The 20,744-nt window shown below is 41.1% G+C and overlaps 1 protein-coding gene across 16 annotated transcripts in view; it reads right to left on the reverse strand.

Annotated features, from left to right (window-relative positions):
• Positions 1-20,744, reverse strand: part of DLGAP1 (DLG associated protein 1) — a gene marked incomplete at both ends in the record, with an annotated part of 319,449 nt that overhangs the window by 255,147 nt on the left and 43,558 nt on the right. For 5 of the 16 annotated variants that reach the window (XM_082852575.1, XM_082852576.1, XM_082852566.1 and 2 more), the window contains one exon: positions 4,215-4,328. The exons of the other annotated variants lie outside the window; for them this stretch is intronic. In XM_082852575.1, the coding sequence (XP_082708701.1) occupies positions 4,215-4,328 (114 nt within the window). The remainder of the gene's footprint in view (positions 1-4,214; positions 4,329-20,744) is intronic. 16 annotated transcript variants of the gene reach the window in all.

Consider the following 20,744-nt stretch of genomic DNA (forward strand, 5'->3'; position numbering starts at 1 on the left):
GCCACTGGGAAGAGGTAACATCTACGAGGAGATCAGTTCCGACCAAAGGAGCCAACCTGGAGGAGAGCTGGGGAAGTGCTTCCAGGCAGAAGGATCAGCCAGTGCGAAGTCTCTAGAGTAGGAATAAGCTTTGTGTGTAACTGAAGCCTAGGAAGAAGACGCCATTGTGGCGGGAGAGTCCTGACCAAGAGGGAAATGCCAGGAGAGGCTGGGGAGGTGGGACCAGGTCACACAGGCTCTTGTAAACCCATTTCAAGTCTTCCTTCAAGCTGAGCTCAGCAATCCCAAAGCTCCCTCCAACTGCTCCAGCCTAAATTCAACTCCTTTATGAAATCTATAGCATGTACCATCCACATAAGGGGTCAGCCAACTGTAGCTCACGGGTGAAATCCAGCTTGCCATCTGCATTTGTAAATAAAGTTTTATTGGCACACAGTCATGCCCACTCATTACGTATTGACTGTGGCTGCTTTTAAATTAGAAGGGCAGAGTTGTATGGTTGTGATGGAGACGGTATGGACCCTAGCCTGATCCACAGATTCCTTCTAAGTACTTAAGTTGCATAATCCTACAATGGCATTTATATACATGACTTGTTTTCTGTGTCTTTGTGTCATCTCTCCAATGGCTCAGTAAGCTTGCTGAAACTGGGGGAGGCCGTACTGCTGAAGGGTTAGGGGCTTGGGCTCTGCAACCAGCTTGTCCAGGTTTGGGTTTCCGCTGGACCACTAAATAGGGACCTCCATGGGCTCATTAATTAATTTCTCTGTGCCTCAGTTTCCTTGTCTGTTTCCTACCCCATAAAGTTATACATGGATTAAATGAGGTAATGACCACGAGCACACAGGAAGAGCTCAATAAAGGTCTGTTTTATGGGAGTTCTGCACTCGGCACACAGATGCCCCCTCATGGTGGATGACGTTGGCTTTCCAAGAAGACTCTCATGCCTTGCTTTCAATTTCTTTGATAATGGAGGCGCAGAAATAATTGAAATATATTAAGCAAAAACTTAAATTTCTAATTTACTGCCTACGCCCATCATTTTTAAGTGAGACTGGCCCATCAGGAAATACTCTACATTCTCTGTCCCGGGCACTCATCTCTATTCTGTAGGACCGAGCGGGGAGCCTGCTTCCTTGGGCCAGCTGAAGCTGGCCTGGCTTCCCAGTGATCGAATCTCAAATGACTCCTTTTTGTTCAAAAAGCAGAAATCTTAAGGAAAAAGGAAACGCCATGGGAGATATTTTTGTATTTGGAGAAGCTATTTTTCTTTTAGAAACCTTGACTCAAGACCTATGCATTCCAGATGTCTGAGGACGGTTAAGGCCAACAGCCTGTGGTGGTCAGGGAGGTGCTGGGCTGCACGAAGTGTCTGCTCTGTGCAGCGCTTAGTCACTGTGGTGGGGAGAGGCTGGAAGAGAAGAACTAATTAATTCCAACAACAATTTTGCATTCACTCACTGTGTGTGACCTGGAATGAGTCACTTCACCTCTTTGATTCAATTTTTCCATCTGTAAAATGGGGATGATAATAGATGTATAATGAATAGAGATAATGTGTGTGAATATAGCTTGTGAACTTCAAAGCACCATTAAAAATCTGAGAATAAATGTTACAGATCTGTCTCCTCGTGGCTACTTTTAAAGTATGGCGAGCTATAAGTACCTTGGGATTAAAAAGCAGTGGTGTTTTAACTAACATCCTTCTAGTCATTAAAGTAGATATTCTAGTATAAAGATATAAAAGCAAAGGGAATATATATATGTAACCCTATGTAAAAATAGAAAAATCGCATCTATATGAAAATATAAATAAAATATATTATATATTTCTATTTATAATATATGTAATTTATAACGTATAATATAATGTATATTATATATATATATTATATATCTATAAAAGGTTTCCCATAGGGAACCTTAAAGTGGCATCCTTCAAGGTAATTCCTTCTGTCTGAATGTCTCAAACTCTTTGCTAATTTTTTATTTTTGGTGGGGGCAGGGGGAGGTTATCCTATTCCCCTCTTGGCTAATAGGATTTCTATTCTATTCTGAATAGACAAGGTACCCCCACTTTTACACTTCCTCAGCTTTCCCCTGAACTCCAAATGTCGCATTTTACCGAATCCAAGATACCAACGTAAACTCCTCGATACATTTTTGTACCACTAAGAAACACCACCAATTAAGCTCTGACACGCCATAGATTAAATGATACATTCCGATATCAAAGATGCTAAAACGTGAGAAATATGGAGCTCAGGAATCTATCAAACAGCTTTTTAAAGAATACGTGCAAACATAAGAACACGAATGGATGTATTCTGGGATAGCAATTATAGAACTTAATGTTTGTATTCCTTAGTGACCAGATTAATAGCAGTTAGCATTCAGCTATGTCATGCTTTGGCCCAAAACATAAGTTTACACAATTGTCTCATGATGTTTACAACCGCCTTGAAGGATGGGAAGAGTAAATATTATAATCTCAGTTTATCAAATAAAGAAACTGAAGTCCAGAGAGGTTAGTAGCTAGGTCAGAGTGACACCGCGCCCAAGCTGGGAGGGGTCTGCCATACACAGTCCAGGGATTTTTTTTCTTCGTATTTAGATCTTGGTTGTTTTAGGAGTAACAATTGTCATTTTATGATGATCTAAAGAACACAGAGTTCAGATAAGAAAACAACTTCTGAGAGTTTTAAAGTCTGAGGAAAACATAATTCATAAACAAAGAACTACATGCCTTGAAATTAAAATAAGACACACTATTGCAGACATGGGAAGGCTTACTTTGAAAAGGCCCTTCCAATGCACATGGGGTTTAGCTGAGCTGCTGTCATAGCGTATAACTCAATGTAGATAGAGTCAGACATTCTGTGCCAGGGATGGTCTGGGAGCCGATGGCTGGGAGATGAAGCCATGTGTGAGTGACTCCTTGAGAGCAGCTTATCTCAGGATGGGAAGTTGGATGGTGAGGTTTGGAGGAATGAAAATGCGTGAGATTTGGGGAAATCTGAGAGCCACAAAAGGAACGCAGACACTTAGAAAGCCGGGACAGCCGAAATGGAGCATGTGTCCTGAAATATACCAAGGGAGGCCGGGGTAATTCTGTGAGCAGTTCTGGGCTGCAGAGATTTGGGAGGAAAACACATACACCTAAGGCAGAGGTGAGGTTTAGAGCCAGCTTCTATTTCATCAGGAACCAAAGAAGCTGGGAGAAATAACTTAGGCATTTGGTTCATTAGGTAGAAATGAAGACAGTGTAGCAAGGAAGAGCTGTGATTAAAATGGTGGGTAGCAATACTAGGCTTGTATTTGCAAGGCTACCCATTAGCAGCTGTTGATTTCTTCAACAACTGAGCATTTCAGTGGAAGCAACCAGGTAAGTGAGGGCACTTGGCTATAGCTGAAGGGGGTCAACCTATTTGGCCTTTCCCGAGCTTGATAAGGAAGGGGAGATAGGAGGAGGCAAACCTGTACTTAGGAAAGGAAAGCTGGGGATCTGAGATAATTACAGAATAAGCTGACATTTATAGAGTAATCTCAAGGGCTGGAAGCGATACCAATGTGACTTTATTTTAATCTCTCTAGCAGTCCTATGAAATAGACACTCCTGTTTCCATTTTACTGCGGCAAAACTGAACTCAAAAAGCTGGACTGACTTGCCCAAGGTCATCATAACGAGCAGGAGTCTGCATTTATCTGATACCAAAGCCTTTGAGGATAGCACGCTGCCTCTGATATGCGGATTGAGGGTGTGAACAAATTAACTTTAAAAAAAAAAAATGGAGTGCGTGCTCCCATGCTCTGTACTTTTTAAAAATAAAATATAACTGTTGAAATAAGCACACACGGTAGCTTGCCCCTAATTGGCTAGCACGGATAAAGAGGGTTTAAAATAATAAATACGGAAAATAATTGTGAGATAAAGCAGCGCTTACTGTCTCACCATGGCGTGGCGCCCTTAACGACCGCTGTTCTCAGTTTTTGCTTAAACGTGCGTGGACAGTTTGTGAGGAGTCAGAAGACCTGCCTGCCTGCCACGCTTTCAAGGGGGCTGTGAGGGCCTCCAGGCACTCTGGTGGTTTTTCAGCATTTGTAAGAAGGCTTTGCCCTGGATGTCAAGGTCCTGCCTAGCGCTCTGTCCGGAAATGGCTGTAATGCATCGGCCTTCTAAGCACTTTTAGTGAGCTCTCAGATTCCCTACTCACTCGGCTTCTCTGCATCTTCTTTGCAGCTGGGAGAACTGCTTTTCTGCTCCACACAGCTTTCAACTTGACAAATGCGACTTGGCATAAATGTCCCTGTAGCCTTTTTAGCTTGCTCTTTTCAGAGCAAAAGCAGAAAGGAAAAAAAAAAAAAAAAAAAGCAAGAATAGGAAAATTACAATTACACGATGTGTAGATCCCATGGCCTGATTTCCCTGGCAACCACCCTTTCTAACTCCCCTGGAATCCTGAAGCTGGTGTAAAAGTTAATTTGCTTAAGATTGCTGAAAAATTACCTATCAAGGACAAGAGTAAATACCTACCTCTTTTTAAATAGGGCTAATACCCATGGCCACATCTCTCTCCAAATAACATTTAAAAATACCCTTGAATAGAACGTTGTAAACAATGCTATTTGATGGTGACGCACTCGCTGCTACCCTATGGAATTATTCTCACCCACGTATGTTTACAGGTATCTGCGGGGTACCTTGCACCATAGCAGGTCCCAGGGCGATACACCAAAGACATTTCACAAAACAGTCTGGTCTCAAAGGGGTTTACAAGTTTTAAGCGGATCGGGCGAATCTGGGGGGTGGATGAAGGAAAAGAGTAAAAATAGCTTTAACGCGAATCAAGCTAAGTTGAGTATTAAATTTCAGTATCTCCGAATTACCTACTGGCTTTGTAGTTGGTTCTTATGAATCCTCTTCTTGGTGCTAAAACTGTTCCTTTGGAGTTGAATGTATCTGTGCAAATGCAAAGTGCATTTCCATTGGGAAATGGCACTGCGGGAGAAATGTGGAGGGGCAAGGTCTGCGACCCCTCAAAGGAGGGGAAGGACCCATGGGCCTCTGTGGGGCTGGCAGAAAATATTGCTGAGGTGACGCTCACGTCAAAGGGGGCACGATCTGTTGGGAAGATACCCTTGTGATACCAGAACAAGAAATAGTAACTACGGTACTATATTCCAGTATCATATGAGGAGAGGGGAGGAAAACACATTTTATTCATTGTCTACCCTGTATTTTGATTGTAGTGAACGTCTGTGGCTTCTGCTACCCAGTTCTACTTCTGATTCTTGGTATCACATCCCACGATTTTGCTTTGGGGAAACCTTGCTCCCCCCCCCCCCCCAACTTGAGGTCTCCATATGTCTCAGGAGTAGCAGAGGCCTTGGCATATCACGTTCCCCAGGTCTATTGCTTGTCTCATGGATGAGCGTGTGATCTCAGGCTGTTCAATCAGCAGGCATCTCCCGACCTTTGCTTGGAAGCTGGGACAAAGATTGTTCCTCTCCTGCAGTATATCTATAGGGAAGCAATTAGCTTCAGGACCCACTGGCAGCCGTTTTACATTCCCTGCTATACAAACATTATCTCAGGTAATACAAAACCCCAGCATGGTTAGTCATTCCACTGAAAAGATGAGAGAGTTGAGACTTATGCTTTAAATAACATCCTCGAAAATTTATAGCTAGTAAACCGTCGTCAGAATTGAAAGGCACATTTGTCTCACTCAAATTTCTATGATCTTTTCATCATATCATCATATCATTCTGTAACCTTCAACACTTAGTAATTTTCCATTAAACATAAAACTCAAACATCAAGTTGCTGGGAGATACGACACTGTAACATTTTGAAACCTGTAACAAGTAGTGAGGGTTAGCTGCTTGGAAGAACCGAAAGACTTTAAAAAATAATGCCCGCAGAATACCCGTCACCCAGCAGTTACAGCTGGCTACAAGTTTGAGTGAAATATAAGCAAGAACATAATTCTAATAGATAGCAAGATAAAAACACCAGAGGTTTAGGTCTATGGTAAATATATGTATTTCCACTGACTATACAGAGATAAGCTAATTTAGAGTCCTTAGTTTTTAATGCAGCTGTTCATTTCTCACGTCTTTCTGACATATTGGAGGCATGTCTGTTGGCTTGCCATGGCTAGCTAAGCCATCATATTTTTCCATTATTTTTGCAGTCACTAGCATGTAGGTTTCTGTACTATAATTCCATGACTCGAATCCCCTGAGGCAAACTAGACTTCTGTGTCTGGTGTTCAGAAGCAGCGAAGTGGGTAGAAGGTTAGTGAGCTCCCTCCCGGGGTCAGTAGAAGCCCAGGTATAGAAATACCATTCATCGAAAGTAAACTTCAGTGTTGGCTAAAATTTCATGAATCTCCCAGCACGTATGGAGACCCCAGTCCTTGTCAAATGCTTATGAGCATGGATCTTTCTCCTTAGAATGTAAAGTCTGATCATCTTATTAGGATCAACTGTTAAAGCTCGTTTAGAGTCTAAAAACTATCAAGTCCATCATCTCCGGTATTAATACTTCATTTCCAAATTATGAATTTTGAAATGAATTTCAGCAAATCTTTTCCTTTAGTTTATCATTAATTTGGGGATATTAAGTTTCTCAGATGATGCTATAAATTATTATACTTGTGAAGCATTCACTTGGGTCTTTGGCATCTATTAAATAAAACTCAGCAGATTTAAGAAGAGACCCAAGTAAAGATTTCCTGCTTTTCATCGCTATCATATGATTACTACTGCATCTTGGTGATGTTAGGACTTTTTATTCCAAGTTACGTTTACAACACCTGAAAGTGTACTGCATTCAAATGGACCAAAATAGAATCCTTCCTTCCTGAATACCACACTCTAATATAACCATACGATCATCTTTCAAATTACGTGAATCTAGAAAGAACTGAATAATATTTTGAGTGTCCTTTGCACATGTGTAACACAAAATTCCACGTTAATAATCCTTGTATGGGGAAACTGTCTCTTGAGGATTTGTACTTTAAGCCTATATTTCAACCCACTTCCTCTAGACAGCATGATATCTAGAGCTAAGAGGAGTTGTCACTAAAGCCTGGGCACAGATGAGTGATACACCCAACAGCTACCTGAACCAGGATTTCCAAACTAGCTCAAGCTCCAGTGAGAGGGCGTGTCCCACCTGGAGTATTCATTGTAGGGTTTGAGGTAAGGTTTCTTAGACCAAACTTTATGATGGTATTCTTTTCCTTTGCTTAGTGGTTAGGCTGGAGGTAACATTACAATACCATTTCTTTTGTGATGTTTTCAAAATACTGTTAAAGTATTCACTCACTTCTCCAATACATATTTGTTATTCATCGTATATTATTGTGAAGTAGCTGCTGCCTTAGTCACAGGGGACACGGCAGTGTATAAACAGGAAAAACAATTGCCTTCGTGGGGGAAGGAGGAAAAGGACATTCATATGATAAATAAAATGTACGTTACATGGTGAATGTGCTGTGGAGAAAAAGGAAGCCGGGGAGGGGGACCAGCGGGTACGTGTGGGCGGGATGTGCAGTGTTGAAGGGTGTGCACAGACCCGGAAGGTCTCACTGAGAAAGAGACCTCCCAGTACAGATCAGCACGATGGGGGGCGAGGGATTAGCCCTGAGAGCTGTAGGGTGAGTGCTCAAGGCTGAAAGAAGAGTGAGAAGGTCCTGAGGGGAGGCCAGGTGGGAGGGAGAGGCCTGTAGGTGAGCACAGCTGTGTGTGATGGTGGGCGTGATGGCAATCAGGTGTGGGGTGCAGCTCATGTGGGCTTTGCAGGCCATGGTGATGACCGTGGCTTTGACTCAGGGTGAGATGGGAATAGATCGGAGGTTTTGATGAGAGATGGGACACTTTCTGGCTTAAGAGGATCACTTCCGGTGCTGGTTGAGAATGGCTAGAAGGGGGTAAGGGTAGGATCAGAGGGACAGTGTGGGGGGCTTATGCAGTGATCCAGACTAGAGTGGAGGTGAGGGATGCTGGTGGTGGAGGAGGAGATGGGGAGAAGATAGGGCCAGCGGGTTTCTTAACGATGCTCGGGACATGGGTGTTGCAGGTAAGAGAGGAGTTATGAGAGACTCCAAGGCTTTTGGCCTCATCAGTGGGATGGAGTGAATTCCCATTAGCTGAGATAAGGAGGCCCAAGGGAGGTGCAGAGATGGGGGACAACGCTTAGGAGTTCAGTTGGGGACGTGTTCAGTTTGAGATGCCCACGAGACATCTCAGTAGAGAGACTGAATGGGGATGTGGGTATCCAAGCCTGGGAGTTCAGGTAATGTGGCTGGGAAACCAAATGTGGGCAGTCCCATGGTATTTAAAGCTCTGAGAATAATGAGGTGATCTAAGAAATGTAAAAGAGGGCTTCCCTGGTGGAGCAGTGGTTGAGAGTCTGCCTGCCGATGCAGGGGACACGGGTTCGTGCCCCGGTCCGGGAAGATCCCACGTGCCGCGGAGCGGCTGGGCCCGTGAGCCATGGCCGCTGAGCCTGTGCATCCGGAGCCTGTGCTCCGCAACGGGAGAGGCCACAGCAGTGAGAGGCCCGCGTACCGCAAAAAAAAAAAAAAAAAGAAATGTAAAAGAGAGAAGTGGCCCAAGAGATGTGCCCATTGGGCACCGATCCAACCTCAGGAGCTGGGGAGCTGGGCAGGGACAAGCAAGGCTGTCTGAGAAGGGTTACCGAGGTGTGGTCCTCAAGGCTGCGTGCGGAGGGTTTGTTGAGGACGAAGGAGTAATGAACTGTCACGGTGATTTTTCCCTGGTCTTAATCCCACTGGGGCACGAAATCAGCAAGGTTCATTTTAGCCCCGGGTCCTGAGCTGCTTTACCGAAGGGTTCTGTGTTGTTAATTAGCTTTATCTTCCCAGCAAGCTGCTTCTTGAGTCCAAGGCTTTTGTTTTCTTCTTTCTCTCTCTCTCTCTAAAGCAGGAGCTTTTGAACACTTTTTAAACTATGTTTCACAGTAAGAAATACATCTTACTTTGGAAATGGGTACATGCACATACGCCACTGAAAGAAAGAACTACTTAACCTCTCTGCATGCCACGCACTCTCTCTTCTATTTTCTTCTATTGTATTTTACTTAATTAAAAATAATGTTGTTTGTGACCCACTGGATTGATTTCACTAACCACTAATTGGTTGCGGCCATTGGTTTGAAAAACGCTGTGTTTTAGAGCATCCAGTACCGAGCGCCGCCAGGCTCATTATTCATCAGAGAGACAATGTGATTCATCTTTGTTTCTCCCAAGGCACCTTCGATAAAGTAAATGCTTAAGACGTGCTTGCTTGTTGGATGAATAGCTATGAGACCCTAAAGTCATACTCCTTGAATTGAGTGCTCCGGTTCTTCGTTACCTTTACATTTACTGATTGTATTTTTGTAGAAGAATATTTCTAAATGGCTGTCTATCTTCAGAATAAGGACAGACAGGAGTGTCTTTCTGAATGGGCCCCTGTGTAGCCGAGAGTCAGAGAACGCACTGGCCAGGGTTGGAGTTGCCCTCCCAGAAGGAGTCGTCAGTCCATCAGCTGGGTTGGTACCACATGTGCGAAAGCAAGAGCAGGCAGCCTGATGCTTGAATGTATTTGCATGTTGTTTTTCCAAAAATTGACATATACTTGACTTACAATAGTATATTAGTTTCAGGTGTACAACAGAGTGATTCAGTAGTTGTATAGATTATACTCCATATAAAGTTATTATAAAATATTGGCTATATTCCCTAAGCTGTACATTACACCCTTGTAACTTATTTTATACCTAGTTGTTTGCGCCTCTAAATGTAACACCTGAAATCACAAAACTGCTAGAAGAAAGCACAGGCAGTGCATTCTGACATCGTCTTAGCAATAATTTTTTTGGATCTGTTTCCTCAGGCAAAAGAAACAAACAAAAAAAGCAAATGGGACCTAATCAAACTTAAAAGTTTTGCACGGTGAAGGACACCATTAGCAAAATGAAAAGGCATTTGCATGTTATTAATAAATAAATTAAAAGGCTTTCATTCACCTTAGAACAGCCCTGTCTTTTTATTCTAATTTATATGGTACTTGATGTCAATGCGAAACCTCTGTCATTTAAGAACTAGAGAGAAAAACCCATTAAATATCTATGACCAAAATAGATGGACTGGGAGAAAAAATCATTAGGAATAACATGTTTTAGAATCTTGAAGTGTCCAAGTATAGAAATGATATATTATTCAACCTAGACGTTTCATTAAAGGAATCTTTAAGCACCTGGCACATAGTAAGCTCTCAATAAATGTTAGGTAATGTCTAAACCCTTCTCCACACAGCACACCTACAAACGTGGCACAGAAGAAAATGGAATGTTTTGCCACTATGTGATTCTTACCCAGGTAGTTTTTCACGTACGGGGAAGGATCATAGTGACATGAATATAGTATAGAGTTTGGAATCAGGTAAAGCCGGGTTCAGATCTGACTCTCCGACTTACCAGGTGTGATTTTGGCCCAGTGACCTTAATCTCTTTTAACCTCAGTGTTCTCAAACATCAAATGAGGACAGGAACACATACTCAGGGCCTTACTGTAAGGATAAAGGTGGTATGAACTTACATATAAGTATTTTTTATATATATATATATATATATATATGTATATATAATGTCTATTAAATAAAAGCTTGTTTTTGGAATTCAGAAGGTATTTTTGTGTAGAAATCATGTTGTAAGTGATGATTAAGTTCCCACGGGGAGCCAACCCCCTACAGCCTATTTAATTCATAATAGAGCTGAACCGTGGCGGACTGTAGAATAGTTCAAGGCTCTTTGAGCCTGGGGGTGGGAGGGGCTTGGGGTGGGAAGTTCCGTGCACTTGGGGGCATCTTCAGTGGGCTGTGAGTAAGGGACAGTGGATCAGTCAACGTTCTGAGAGCAGAACAGAATGAACAGAGATTTCTTTGAAGGAATTGGCACATGGTTTTGGTTTTGGGGGATGGCAAGTATGAAATCTGGTGGGCAGGCTGGTAGGGTGGAAACTCAGGCCAGAGCTGATGCTGCCGTCTGCGGGCAGAGCTGATGCTCCTCCTGGAAGAAGAGCTTTGCTCTTAGGCCTTTCACCTGATTGGACGTGGCCCGACCACATTATCAGGGGTCAGCGCCTTTCCTTAGTCAACTGAATGTAGATTTTAATCTACACAACTCCTTCCCAGGGATGCCTGGATTAGTGTTTAAGTAAATAACTGGGTCCTCTAGCCTAGCCAGGTGGGGCACCCAGAACCAGCCATCACAGGTGGCGGCTTCTGGGGCGGCGGGCGTGAGACTCCAGGTGCAGACAGGACCACTCAGAGCTGGTTGATAGGCAGGCTGTCTTCAGTCGTGAGCTGTATGTGCTCTGTTCCTTCTCTAGGAGTTAGTTGGGGTCAAAACCTACATGTAAATACCAGCTCCCTAACCGGCCTCTCGGGAGCCCCACAAACGCTGTCCAAGCAGAGGGAACCTCCGCTGTTTGGACTTCAGACCCAGCGCCTAGCAGAGCACCCGCTGGGCTTGTGAATTTAATGGACAAGCTTTTAAGGGCAAGAGAGTCATTTGTGAAATTTCTGTTTCTTGTTGACAAATGAAGAGGAAAATCTACACATCACACCACGTGAAATACATAGGATTCTCAGAGACCTATCTTTTGTTTAAGCTCTTCTACATTCTAAAAGACCAAGAATTCCATAATGACCTGCCTTCATGGAACAAATATAGAGCTCACCTAAAAAAATAAAGAACTGCTCTGACAACCTGCCCATACTACTAATGCAACACGATCACAATATTTTAAAACCACTTGTTGACAAATCCGTCTCACCCACCCAACTGTAAGCTACTCGAGAGGCAGGATGACATCATTCCTCTGGCTGAGATTATGTCTTATTCTTGCCTGTATTTCCAGTTCCAAGCAGATTATCAAATAAGCTTAAAAAATAAAATGAGCTAAAAGTGCTCATGAAATCGTTTATTACATCACCTGAGTTATACCTGATGTTTGGATCAGTTGGGATGTAAGTGTGGGAACCTTCAGTCCTGGATTTTCCTCTATGAATAGCAGGGAAGAAGTCTGCCATCTGATATGCAGAGGTAGGGAATGTCCTGTGCATGCAGGAGCTGGTGGCGGGGTGCAGTATCATGGCGGTGGGTTTGGGGGATCGAATGCATAGCCAGCATCCAGGAGAGAGTCGTTGGTGGCCTCTAGGGAGCTGCAATTGGGTGTTTCTGTGGAGGTCTGCCAATCAAGAAACCTGAGTATATCACTCGGTTTGTCAAATTCAATTCCTTCTCTTCAGATGAACATCTATTCACATCATGCTTTGATAAATGCCATCATTTACAAACGAAGAAACGGACACCCGGAATGTAAATTACAGTTTATACCGCTAATAAGTGGCAGAATTGGGCTAGAATTCAGATCTCTTCTCTCTAGGACCTGAGTGCTTTCAGCTTCATCATACTGCAACTACTTATCCTCTGAACTCAACAAAATGAGAAAATGATTCATCTTCATGACTTCTTTTCACAATTTGCAAAACTGTTTTGATCTCCTCTACGGATATGCAGAGAACAAAAATGGAGGTTGGCTCCTATGTGTAGATGGGGAAAACCACAACAGAACGCAGTCTTTGGGAACTTACATTTTTTGTACAGCTTATACCAACATTCGTTTCACTCAAAGGAATCTGTGCAAACGAAATATAGCAAATAGAGACATGAAAGTGACATTGGCTTATAAATATAGGTATGTGTCACGTCTTGCATTGTATCATGAACCTAGACCGTGCCAACTGTTTATGATAAAAACTGTCGTGAGGTAAGAATCTTATTCAAGATAATGAATGATTATCTTTGTAGAAGAGTCTTTGCTAATGGCATGCTCCATGATTCCTTCTAACCCCCAATATATATATATATTTTAACATCTTTATCGGGGTATAACTGCTTTACAGTGGTGTGTTAGTTTCTGCTTTATAACAAAGTGAATCAGTTATACATATACATATGATCCCATATCTCCTCCCTCTTGCGCCTCCCTCCGTCCCACCCTCCCTATCCCACCCCTCCAGGCGGTCACAAAGCACCGAGCTGATCTCCCTGTGCTATGCGGCTGCTTCCCACTAGCTATCTACCTTACGTTTGGTAGTGTATATATGTCCATGCCTCTCTCTCACTTTGTCACAGCTCACCCTTCCCCCCAGCCCATATCCTCAAGTCCGTTCTCTAGTAGGTCTGTGTCTTTATTCCCGTCTTACCCCTAGGTTCTTCATGACATTTTTTTTCTTAAATTCCATATATATGTGTTAGCATACGGTATTTGTCTTTCTCTTTCTGACTTACTTCACTCTGTATGACAGACTCTAGGTCTATCCACCTCATTACAAATAGCTCAATTTCGTTTCTTTTTATGGCTGAGTAATATTCCATTGTATATATGTGCCACATCTTCTTTATCCATTCATCCGATGATGGGCACTTAGGTTGTTTCCATCTCCGGGCTATTGTAAATAGAGCTGCAATGAACACTGTGGTACATGACTCTTTTTGAATTATGGTTTTCTCAGGGTATATGCCCAGTAGTGGGATTGCTGGGTCATATGGTAGTTCTATTTTTAGTTTTTTAAGGAACCTCCATACTGTTCTCCATAGTGGCTGTACCAATTCACATTCCCACCAGCAGTGCAAGAGGGTTCCCTTTTCTCCACACCCTCTCCAGCATTTATTGTTTCTAGATTTTTTGATGATGGCCATTCTGACTGTTGTGAGGTGATATCTCATTGTAGTTTTGATTTGCATTTCTCTAATGATTAGTGATGTTGAGCATCCTTTCATGTGTTTGTTGGCAGTCTGTATATCTTCTTTGGAGAAATGTCTATTTAGGTCTTCTGCCCATTTTTGGATTGTAACATCCAATATTGACGGGAATTCTGGAATATTGTCTTTAGAATTCTCTCTCTCACACATGCACGGACACATACCCACATTTCGTATTCAACGATGATGTTTTTCCAGTACAGAAGTTGCGAACTCCTACAAACAGTAACAACGCAGATATATTTCATTTGAGAAAGGCTTATTTTGGGTCTTTTTCCCCTTTCTTTACCTTTTTGGTAATGAGTCAAACTGACCCGATTTGGGTTCCTCAGCTATTCAAGCCTCCTCCTAGTAATAAGGCTGGCCTGCTGTAATTCATATACACCTCACTGCTGCTGGGTGAGGGGGCACTTAACCTCCCACTCAAGTTTGCAATTGTTTGTGCAGAGGAAGAAAAAATTTTGAATTAATAGAAAAGTGTTAAATTAAGCTCCACTTATGATATCCCATCTGGCAAAAAGTAATTATTTTCTTTTTTCTTGAGACAGAGTTGGACAACATCCAGAAAACAAAACAAACTCTTTTGTGTCAGAAAGTCCACAGGGAATTTTTTTTTTTTTTAAGGAGGACATAGTTCTTAAATCAGAAAAAGAAAATTAAGTGCTTCCTAGCTTCTAGCCAAACTAGTCAAATGTTCCGATATCACTGTAAGAAGTCCCAAACAGAAAATACTTCTAGGGGGTAGGTAGGACACTGTGGGGTAGGATGAGGCAGGAAAGGGGGGGATTTGTTCTCTTCTTCCGTCCAGAGTGCTTCTAGATGTAAAATTTGACCTGATTTCAGTTGTAATAAATATATGGGACACAGAGGCAACAGACACTCAGAAGTGGTTTTCCCTATCTGGTGTTTTAGGGATGGCTTTTTGAACAAGAATCACATAAGTAACAATTGATTTTTCTGTCCAATTTTGTAGGAGGCATAATTTTCTTGAATTTCCTATGGAGAAGTACATTTATTTGTTTTGATTTACAAAACATCCTTCCTTTGTTCTTATGTTATACAGAAACCAAAAGGAGACATAAAAATTGTATCCGGGAGGCATTTGGGGATCATGAAATAATTAAATCAGAAGTTTCTAGCACATGGATCAGTAAAAGTAGAGGGAAACTAGGGCATCTGACCAGCTTCCCCTTTGAAGCATTAACATAGGCTATCCCAGGTGGATTCAATTCAGATAAAATTTTAATATCTTTATTAAGGTACTTGAGGATATAGATTTATAAAAGATAGAGTGATTCATAAAAATTCTATTATTGCATTATTTTAATTAATGAAACTCAGTTGATAACATAACAAAAGCACTGACTGAAAGACTGATATATAAAAATAATATCTGCAATTTATTCAACTGATGAATTGGTTTAAAGATTTAATTACTGGGCGATTTATTTTGGCATCATTTGTAAAAAGCTAACAATGTGATCGTGAATGACGGTTGTCGACATGCATTGCTAACATCCTAGTTCCTCAATACGTAGAATGCGATCTTCCTGAACGCAGCGATTTTGTTTTGTTTAGTTCTTTATTCTCAGTATCTGGAAGTGCGCCCGGCATATGGTAGATGAGCATTAAACAATTGCTAGAGGAAGGAACACTGCCATGTAACGACGCGTCTCACAGCTACTAAAAAGAATGGGGTGGATCTATTTACTGACCTGGAGAGAAGACCAACACAGTTGACTTTTGAACAATGTGGGTTTGAACTGTGTGGGTCCACTTATATGTGGATTTTTTTTCAATAGTAGATGTTACAGAACTACACGATCCTGATTGGTTGAATCCGAGGATCTAGAACCTTAGATATGGAGGGACCGCCTATAGGAAGAGCTAACTATAAATTATATGCAAATCTTCTTCTTCGTGGGGGGTTGGCATGCCAACCCCCATGTTGTCCAGGGGTCAACTGCGTATATAATAAAGTAAAAGGGCCACGTGCTGTATAGTATTTACAGTATAACACTCATACATACGCATATATTTTTGTGTTTGAGTACATGCAAGAAATATCAGAAAACACTAAAATGATAATAGTGGTGGCTATCTTTAGGATGTAGGAGGGGGGAGCCTGGGAAGCAGGGGGCTTTCACTTTTAACTCGGTACCGTTCTGTACTGTCTGTATTTTTTTCAGAATGAACATGTATCAATTTCATTACAAAATGAATTCTGTGGAAAAACCCCAAACGCACTTTTCTTTAAAAAAACAAAATCTGTGAAAAGTCCACAAATTTACAGTCCATATAGATCTGGCCTTTTAGAATTTGTGTCGTCTTCACATGATCTCAGTCTACAGATTCTATTCCATCACTTGCAAAGAAAACCTAAGGAACAGGTTTTAACTGGAAACTGATGAAAGCTGGGTAGGAGAATCAGCAAGAACTATTATTAAAGCTATTTTTCTTTCCTGTATTTTCAGCTTGGGTTAGAATTTTGTATTTAAAGTTAAGAAAATGTACATGTAATCGTATGCAAAAACCCATATGTTCTGTATCGGTCTGTGTCACTTATTTTCAATGAGATAAAATAGCTTATTAAAGTTGAATTTTCCCGTTGGGTTTAGACGATTCAGCTGTTTATCCAGCAGCACTTTGCTTAAAAATAGATGGGATGACATTTGTGGGTGCTTTTAAAAAAATATCCTTTGGAGAAAGAAGCAGAACTCTAATGCCACTTTTACCATTTCCATTATGTAAGAAAGGCAAATTTTATGTTATGAGGACTTCATGTAACTTATTCTCCTTTCTAACAAATAAACTATAGCTCTTTTGAAACCAGTCACGATCATTGGAGGTCTAAGGGCATCTCACCTGAGTTTTACTGTTTGGTGATTGTAATTCGTTTAGCGGAAACCTCAAATATGGTTAGAAAGAGTTCCTTCTGATTGCATATGGAGGTGCTTCTAATGATGTGCTTCCCCCCATCATTCTTTCATCAGCTAGCTATTGAGTGCCTGCCATGTGGCAGGCTCTGTGGTTACAAAAATGAATATAAGGATGATTTTGAGTGCATTTTACTTGACTTTATAGACCGATTTAATAATTAAAATTTAATAATTTTTACCAACCTGCCAAAAATAAGAAGTGGTTAATGTTACCTTAAACCTGCTGTCATCTGATTCCTTGGAGTCTAGGATAAGAATTAAAATAGGTTGAGCTGAAAATATACTGTCACCCCAAATTTCAAACCGAGTAGATAAGTCAATTAAAGTATGAAATATTAAAATCAGTGTTCCAATCTTGGTAGCATTGCTGATGTGACAAAGGATTACGACACCAGGAGGAAATGAAACCAAATGCATCACTTTCCCACCCAGAAAAATATACCTTTGTCAGAATCCTACTGCTCTTATTTATTTAAAAATGTACTTTAGGAGGAAATTGCATTTATTGGGTAATATGAAAGAGGAAATCAGGTCTGTGTGAGGGCAGGGGTGTATGTCATCACCATGCCACATTTTTTTTTTTTCAGTTATACATATACATGTATCTATTCTTTTTCAAATTCTTTTCCAATTAAGTTGTTACAGAATACTGAGAAGAGTTCCCTGTGCTATAGAGTAGGTGCTTGTTGGTTATCCATTTTAAACACAGCAGCGTGTACACGTCAATCCCAAACTCCCTAACTATCCCTCCCCACCACCCTTCCCCACCCTGGTAACCATAAGTTCTTTCTCTAAGTCTGTGAGTCTGTTTCTGTTTTATAAATAAGTTCATTTGTATCATTTTTTTTTTTAGATTCCACACATAAGCAATATCATACGATATTTCTCTTTCTCTGCCTGAGTTACTTCACTCAGTATGACAATCTCTAGGTCCATGCATGTTGCTGCAAATGGACCACGCCACATTCTTATCCTCTGTTTTGATGGAAGTTTTCTCTGCATGATCATAAAAGTAATGGGAGTAGATTCTCTTTCACCCTTTGTCAGGTGTTCCCCTGACCCTGAATGCTGTCACACAGATGGCAGGTGAATGGTGTTTGCCCACTGGGGAGGAAGGGGACTTTCGCCCACCTGTTATGTGACTTCAATACCTGGCTTGCTCCACTGCGGGACTGCCACCTGCCCCTGCTCCAAGGTAGCCTGCTGCTCTGAGCCATCGCAGTCGGTGGTCAGTTTAAGCGGGAGAAAGAATTCCCAGGCACCCATCCATCCATAGCCCCTGGGAATCCACCTCTCAGAGGCAGCCTACCAGATGCATGGTTTCATCACTCTTGTAGTTTCCTTTTCTTAGACTCTGTGAATGCTTTTAATGGTCTGGGTCACCCTCCCCGCCAAGTGCAGGGATTTTGTGTTTTCTTTTGAATAGCAAGGTATAGTTCTGAGCGTGCCGTGGCATTCTGTAAAAATGATAAACGCTAATGATGAACAACGAAGCAGGCTCTCCAGGCTCTGGGGCTGGCTACAGGAGAACTCAGAATGAGGGGAGAAATAAGTCCATTTTGGACACAAAGGCAAGATCTAGCCTCTCATTAGATCCAACTGCTCCGTGTGAAAATGTGTTAATAAAATAGGGCTGGGATTTTGTGAGGGAGGCATGCATGTGTGGACCAGGTTTTCAAGATGTGTTTTCCATCTCCTTCCCAATTTGGGGTGTTATGATGTCATAAGATTTCAAAATCCGAACATGTTATTTTCTTTCTTCTTTCCTTTTTATGTTCAAACCTCCGCTATAATGAATTAGCTCTCCCTCCTCAATAACTTAGAGCGTTTATGTTTTTTCTATAAAAATGAAGCACTTAGACATAGGCGATACTTAAGTATATTCCCTCTTATGGTCCCTTCAACTTGATTTGTATGTGATTTTTGACTCTGTGAATACATTAATTTGATCAAGTAATGAACAATATTAACTTTATATCTTATACAAATGCATCCTCCTCATAAACAAAACTTGCAAAAAATACTAAATTTTTTAAAGACCTTAGACTTGATTTAGAATTTTTGTTTTGAGAAAAGCAAAATATGCCAGCTTATAAAAGTCATGTGCAGTGATGAATGCAAACACTACACGTTTTTTCCTCTCTCTAGATTTCATGGTAGTTTAGAAACGAGACAATTTTTGAAAAGCCCAGTACATGCCTAGTCGATGACATCTAACTTCTTCGTAATTTTAAAATAATGTAGATTGGGATAGAGCCACAAAATTAAAACCATGGAAAGGAGAGAGAGAAGATCGGAACTGTGTTAGAAGGACAGCCAACCGTTCAAAGCTTCCGTGAGTGGGTCAAAGAACTGAGTTTTCCTGATGTTCTAGCCCAACAAAGTCATTCCCCTATCACAAACACAGGACTTAATTACAGAGTACTAAGAGGGAGTAACACTGTTACTAGTTTACTTGGAGTCAGGAAATATTAAAATGCGAGTTGTTCTTTCTTTAAGGCAATTTTCTTTAAAGCAATTAATCAGTTTTAATCAGGCCGATCAGGGTCTTTCAGATGTTAAGAAACAGCCCATTGCTTGGTTTATAAACAAATAAGACTAGAAATTCTCAGCAGTTGTAAAGCACAGAACTGAGCATGGTTGGTACACATATCTGTATCGCCTACAACGGCAGGCATCGTGCCTTTTACAGGCGGAAGGTGTTCAAATTCTACATGTTCGATGTACGATGTAGGCATGTATCACCCAATCTGGTAGCCAGCTGCAACTTTTTCCTGTTCACAGTAATGAATAAACTCTTAGAGCTTGTTAACTATGTAATTCGACGTTTACAAAGTACTTCAGGGACTGCCCTGGTGGTCCAGTGGGTAAGACTCCGCACTCCCAATGCAGGGGACCTGGGTTCTATCCCTGGTTGGGGAACTAGATCCCACACGCATGCCACAACTAAAGATCCCACATGCCACAATGAAGATCCCGCATGCCCCAACTAAGACCCGGCACAGCCTAAATAAATTAAAAAATAGGATGTAGGATGAGGATGAAGTAGATTATAATTTATTCCTGAGACTTCAACATACTAATTGGGCCTTTTGAATTGCTTGCTGTGGGCAGAGACTGTAGATATTTAATCACTTGATAATTTATTAGTGATGCATTTAATTATTATAAGATAACTTTTAAAATTGAAGAATAGTGGATTTACAATATTGTATTAGTTGCAGGTGTAGAGCATAACGATTCAGTATTTTTGCAGATTATACTCCGTTATAGGTTATTACAAGATAATGGGTATAATTCCCTGTCCTACGCAGCATATCCTTGTTGCTTATCTATTTTAAATATAGCAGTTTGTATCTGTTAATCCCATACCCCTAATTTATCCCTCTTCCCTTCCCTCTCCCCTTTGGCAACTATAAGTTTGTTTTCTTTGTCTGTGAGTCAGTTCATATAATTTTATTCCCAATATGAACATGACATGTTTTTTTTTTGTTTTGTTTTTTTTTAACATGACATGTTTGACTACTGCTCTTACTATCCATTTTTATAAAAAAAGATAATAGTAGTAACCATTAATGATAGTAGCATGCATTGAACATGACATATTTATCTTTTTTAAGGAAAAAATTGTGAATTTTAGACAAGTTTTCCTCAATTGTGAAATACAATAGGTAAAAACCCACCTGCGGTTTTATTACGCTTGAAAATAAATCCGTGTGCATTTCACATGGTATTCTGTTGTTCTCCCTTGATAGACTGCCTCAGTTAAAAAAAGAAAAATCATGTCATAGGAGAGAAGGTGAATTCAATCTGGAAGTCCAGAAAACTTGTTCTTAAATTCTAGCTCCGATTTTGAGTTGTTGTTTGAACTATACGATAGATGATAAAGGAATTAATACCTGTTTCATGCAGTTCTGGTGTTATTTCCTTTTATAATTTCCTGCTTTTGAAAGAAT

Source organism: Leucopleurus acutus, assembly GCF_964270905.1.
Source record: "Leucopleurus acutus genome assembly, chromosome: 13".
NCBI classification, from domain to species: domain Eukaryota; kingdom Metazoa; phylum Chordata; class Mammalia; order Artiodactyla; family Delphinidae; genus Leucopleurus; species Leucopleurus acutus.